At 44.3% G+C, this 6,000-nt stretch overlaps 1 protein-coding gene across 1 annotated transcript; it reads left to right on the forward strand.

The window, feature by feature from the left end:
- The first annotated feature begins 2,122 nt into the window (after positions 1 to 2,122).
- On the forward strand, positions 2,123 to 4,775 carry kics2 (KICSTOR subunit 2). Its single transcript, XM_062383235.1, has 3 exons — positions 2,123 to 2,641; positions 3,254 to 3,545; positions 3,678 to 4,775. Exons 1-3 carry the CDS (start codon positions 2,410 to 2,412, stop codon positions 4,495 to 4,497), a joined length of 1,344 nt encoding a protein of 447 aa, XP_062239219.1. The 5' UTR covers positions 2,123 to 2,409; the 3' UTR covers positions 4,498 to 4,775.
- Positions 4,776 to 6,000: the final 1,225 nt, after the last annotated feature.

The raw sequence follows: 6,000 nt of genomic DNA on the forward strand, positions 1-6,000 counted from the left end.
TCATGGTGCCCAGAGGATGAATTATTTTGACATTTTTTGCAGATGAATGTTCTCAGAGGATGAACCCTACAACTTTGGTGATTCTCTGACTTTTCCCTCTGGGTCATCATCTGGTCAAATCCTCTGGTTTATGACCAACACCTGTAAATTCATCTCTGCTGGACTTTGTTTTTAGTTCTAATTATTAAATGTTATCATGCTGACATCATAGGAATAAAGTGGTTTAAATGATTATACAAGAAATCTCATGCAGTCACAATTTGTTTTGTTGTTTCAGTAACAAATTACCAACAATTCAAAGTTGACCAAGCAAATCATTTTAATAGAAAGATGTTGACATAAAAAACACGAAATATATGATATTGTATCACTTGTTAACATCAAATATATTCAATGAAACAAACGTACATTTAATATAATGTAAAAACTGGTGTTGATATTATCTTGTGGTCAAATGTGATATTTTTATCAAACTAAAAGAAACAGATTAGTTTTATGAAGAAATGTGAAATAATCAATTTAAGTAACGAGATTTACTGAAATGTTGCATTTTTCCAACTCAATCCCGATGAAGATATTTGACGATGAAGCAATAAATCAAACTTTGTTTCATCACATTAATAAATTTAAAACATCGAAGCAATGAAACGGATCCATTTGTATTTCATTTGATTTATATAACTTTTTTTCAAATTTGTTTAGCTACTGAAAAAGATTTAAATGCACAAAACCAGAACCTGTTCTAACTCTGATACTTCCATTGTCCCGGATTTACTTTTTGAATATTTTACAGTTTGACAGCGACTGAATCGATTTGATCATCATGTTAAATGTTTCAGCTGCAAACACCAAATGAAACTTTACAGATAAATACACAGATATTATTAAGTTTATCATTCTAAAGATTTTCAATGATTGAGAGTGAAATTGTGGTTTTAATATAAATTTAAAAAAATATATGTATTGAAATAATTAGTTTTTCCGCTGTTCACAACCTTACAAAAGACTTTTAACCAGATTTATCACTTGCGGCCTAACTGTGACTGATGAATTCCTCCAAACCAAAAACCAGCTTCCACAGTGATGATGAGGAAATCATCATCACTAGAGAAATGAACCTGAAGAAAACACCTCAGAGGGAGATCTGGAAAAGATGATTTCACCTACCGAGCAGTGGAGGAGGAGGAGGAGGAGGTGGAGGAGGAGGAGAGTTGATAAGGTTTCTGCTCATCTTGGAGACGCTGACAGACTTTAAGTAAAGAACAGCTCCGCCCCTGAGGAGAGAGGGAGAGAGACGAGGAGGCGACAAAGAGGAAGAGAGAGAGAAGGAGGGAGAGAGAGAGACAAGGAGTGTGTGTGTGTGAGAGAGAGAGAGAGAGGAGGGAGAGAGGGAGATAAAGAGGGAGAGGAGAGAGAGAGGAGGGAGAAAAGGAGAGACAAAGAGATGTAAAGAGGGAGAGGACAGAGAGAGAGGAGGGATAGAGAAGGGAGAGAGAGAGAAGGAGTGTGTGTGTGTGTGTGAGAGAGAGAGAGGAGGGAGAGAGTGAGACAAGTTGAGAGATAGAGAAGGACTGAGAGAGAGAGAGATAAAGAGGGAGAGAAGAGAGAGAGAGAAGGGAGAGAGAGAAGGAGTGTGTGTGTGTGAGAGAGAGAGAGAGAAGGAGTGAGAGAGAGAGGAGGAGGCAAGAGAGAGAGAGAGAGAGAGATAAAGAGTTATGTTAATAACATTCACTTTTCAAAGATTGTGAGATACCTGATAGTGAGATACCTGACCTAAATAATCATATTACGTTTTCTGTAAGTTTATAAGTGCAATTTGGATTATTGGTCGGACGGGGGAAAAAAAATCTGAAGTAGCTTTGTGGAAAAATTGAAATTTTAAAGATTAAATTATGGTTTTATTAATACAAAAAAAAAGGGAACCAGTTTATCAATCAATATTTAAAATAATTATAACTCCTTCCTGGAGGGGGGGGTATAGGGGCATTCAGGGGACCACCAGACAAACACTGCATTGTCAATAAATAGTAAAAAAGTTAAAAGTTCCATTCAAGTGTTTTTATCTCAAACTGAGAATCTTATTCGCTTCTTTGGTTTGGACCTTCACACTTTCCGTATACACATCCGGTGTAGCTAACATGGCGTCGCGTTGTTAGCCGGTTAGCTTGATACACACAGGATTTCACATTATTATCCTTTGACTCAAATATTGAAGTTTGTTGGAGGCGGCAGTGTGAAGTGACGTGTGTAGGGGTTAAAGTCAAATCGTTTAAAACTCTGTGAATTGTGTGATTCGTTGAAACAGTGATGTTTTCTTACACCTGTCGCGGTGCTAACAGCTAGCCGGGCAGCTAGCCCTCCTGCTCGCTGCGGGTGGCCCGCTGCTCGCTGCCGGGGAACCGGTGAGCCATGGCGGAGGCGGAGGAGCTGCGGCCCGTGCCCCGGGAGAGAGCCATCCTGGAGAGCTTCTTCACGCAGCTCGGCATGTTCTCCTTCGACCGGGCCAAGGACTACGTGGAGAAGGAGAAGGACAACAGCAGGAGCTCCGGGCCGTGCTGGGCCGCGCTGCTGGCGGCGCTGGCTCACCTGTCCGCCGCGGAGAAGGCGTTTCACAACATGACGTTCCTGGGCCAGAAGATGGGTAAACACACATTTATTATAAAGTCCATGTTGAAGAGCTGCTGCTCATTATGACAAGTTTATAGCTGTATAAAGTGAAGCAGCTGTGATGGTAAATACACACTGAGTTATATTCTGTTTATAACGATCTAGATTGTTTTAATATCGACTTTACAATCATTTAATATCGTTATCAACATGTTTCATGTTGACTTGATCCCTCTTCCAAGATCCAACACATAAGAAAGTTACGTTGTTGTGGAAATAACCAACGTTTAACTGTAAATGTCTTGTTGCCTCGTTGATCACTTTATTAGGAACCCTGTGTTAACACTGATCCACATGTTGTTGTTTGATGTGAACTCATTGATAATTCTCTGCTGCCACGATCTGAACTGATTATTAAAAACACATCTGTTCCTGTAGTGCGAGTCCTGCTTGGGACGTTAGGGAACATGAACAGCTGTGGGTTTCTGCCACCAGGTGGCGCTGGGAACACATGAACTTATCATGTGGTATTTAACAACCCTGAGCTAATATCACTATATTGGTTAACTAACGGTCAGGGGGGGTAAAAACACAATTTCCTTGGCTGAGGAGACTAGAACCTGATTCTTTGAGCTTCTCTCCGCAGGCGGTCAGTCCTTCTTCAGCCGTAAAGACTCCATCCGCACCATCTACACCTCCCTCTACAACGAGCTGAGGAAGGTGGTGACCATGGGGCGTCACAGCAGCCAGCCCAGCTCCACCTCCTACCTGGAGGACCTGCTGTCGCACCTGTCGGAGCAGCTCTGCCACTTCACCCAGGCGCGCATGGAGATGGCCGACCTGTACGAGAAGATGCACTCGCTGGGCAGCCAGAAGAGCATCAACTCGGACGAGCTGGTGACCACGCTGGAGGCCGTGCTGCACAAATACAGCTCCAAGTGGGTAACTCTACCACAGAGAAGTACTTTATACTCAGGGCCTGTGCTTGCCTGCTGCTTTCAGGTCACAACGAATGAGGCCGGGTTCTGTCTTCACTTCTGACCATCCTCCTCTTCCTCCTCTTCCTCCAGGTTCCACCACCCCATCCTGGGCCGTGTGGAGGAGGGCTTCCAGACGGAGGTGGACGTTGTGACCCAGCTGCTGCGCTGCCAGGCTCAGGTGTCGGAGTGGCACTTCCTGCCGGCCCTGCTCAGTCTCCACAGCGCCAACACCAAGCTCACGGCCTGGGGTCAACTCTTCCAGCGGCAGAAGGAGACGCGCAAGCATCTGTTCGGAGGTCAGTCCCAGAAGGCCGTGCAGCCGCCGCACCTGTACGTGTGGCTGCAGCGCTTCCAGGCGGCGCTCCTCGCAAAGTTCAGCTTCTACTTCCACGAAGCCCTGAGCCGGCAGACGGTGCCCGCCGACATGCGGGCCCTGACGACCCGCACCACGCCCGATTACCACGGCAAGATCAGCACCTTCATCCGCAAACACGACGCCAGCAACGTGTCGCTGGTGTTTGACAACCGGGGCTCAGAAAGCTTCCAGGGCCACGGCTACCACCACCCGCACTCGTACCGGGAAGCCCCGAAGGGCGTGGAGCAGTTCCCCGCCGTGGTGTCCCTGCCGACGGGTGAGCGGCCGCTCACGCACTGGCCCAACGTCATCATGATGATGGGAGACCGCGCCGCCGAGCTCAACACTCTGGACAAGGTGGTGCACTTCTACGACGATAAAGTCCTGAGCACGTACTACCTGACGCGGCCCGAGCCGCACTTCACTCTGGTCGTCATCTTCGACGGCAGGAAGTCAGAGAAGGATCTGCACATCGCCGCCTTCCTGCAGGAAATCTCCAGCTCGCTGCGGAACTCGAAACCCTTCAGCATCCTGAAGCCCGGCTCCAAGGGCTGAGCGCCAGCAGCAGGACGTCGGAAAGAAGATGAACTCAAAAGAAACCTGCTCAAATGATATCAAAGCACTTTGATTGAAAATCTTCTTATTGATTTTAATCTCGATTTTGCCAAAAGACATTTTGTTTTCTCTCTCAGATCCGGACAGTTTGTCGTCAGAACTTTATTTAAAACTTCAATGATTTAATCATTTTGCACCAATGTCTGTTTTAACATGTTTACTTCTCAGTTTCAAAAAGCTTATATTCACAAGTTAAATAAAGTTTTGTGACAACTGAATATCTGAACTTTATTACTTAATCAAGATTTATTACTTAATGAAAGTATTGGATCTGTGGATATCTCAGCATGAGAATATGGACGATCTTCACACTGACTGACTCTGTTCAAATACCAATCTATATGTTGAACTTATTTTATCTTGTGTAAGAAATCAGACTCGAAGATAGAAATATAGATAGAAGCGCCCAAAATAGAGTTAAACCGATTTATTTGTTGTTCAATAACCAGATGGATCATTATGAGTCTCTCACAGACGTGTCAGTAGTTTGCTGACATGAAAACTTATTTGACAGAATAAGAGGCAGGAAGTACACACGTGTGTTTGTATGATGACAAAAAGGAAACACTAGCGTACAGAACACACTGGAGGTTTATTGAGCGTTGGAACAAAACAATCAGCGACGTTTCATTTAAATAAAGGTTTCGTTCAGTTGATGACTTGAATGCTAATTTGTTCAGCTTTTATTTATAATATAAATACAACACGTCGATACAATCCATTTGGCTATATGAGCTCGTCTCTAGGAAGCTCGGGGTTTCAAATACAGCAACACTAACGGACAAAAACCATTTCCTTAATTATCCAACACATTCAGAGAAACCTCCCGGCGTCGAGTTAAAATGCACCAACATGTGATGATGCTACATGCCAAGTACACAACCCTATACATCAAAGTGCAATGTCACAATGGGTTAATGCTAGAAGTCATAATTCAGTAAATCTACTAAACACTTTAATGATTATTTCATTCGGAGTGCTGCTGCTCTCGGTTCAGGACATGCGTGAGTGGATTCAACTCCCCAAAAAACACAAGGATTAAAAAAAAAAGGCACTTTCACATACACACATACTCGCACACACACACACACACACGCACACACTCGTCACGTCTCATGTGAATCACCAGCCCGGTTGGAGGCCACATTCAGTGTGCTGTTCAAGTGTTGTTTTGGGCGTTTACACACGGAGCCCCACCCTGTTAGCTTATTGTGAATTTAAGGTTAACTAGTGACTTTAGTCTAACAAGCAGGTAAACCATTGTTTGGACACACACACACACACAAATACACACAGGAAGTGGCATGCTTCTTTGCACTCGTTTCCCAAACTTGCACTTGCGTGTTCTGGCACTCAGGGCAGGCATGAATTATCTATCGTCTATCACTATTCTAGTGCTTCTGCACTTAACAAGGGAGCAGAACAAGGGCAGGCAAGCAGACT

Source organism: Platichthys flesus, chromosome 23 (genome assembly GCF_949316205.1).
Source record: "Platichthys flesus chromosome 23, fPlaFle2.1, whole genome shotgun sequence".
Lineage (NCBI taxonomy): Eukaryota > Metazoa > Chordata > Actinopteri > Pleuronectiformes > Pleuronectidae > Platichthys > Platichthys flesus.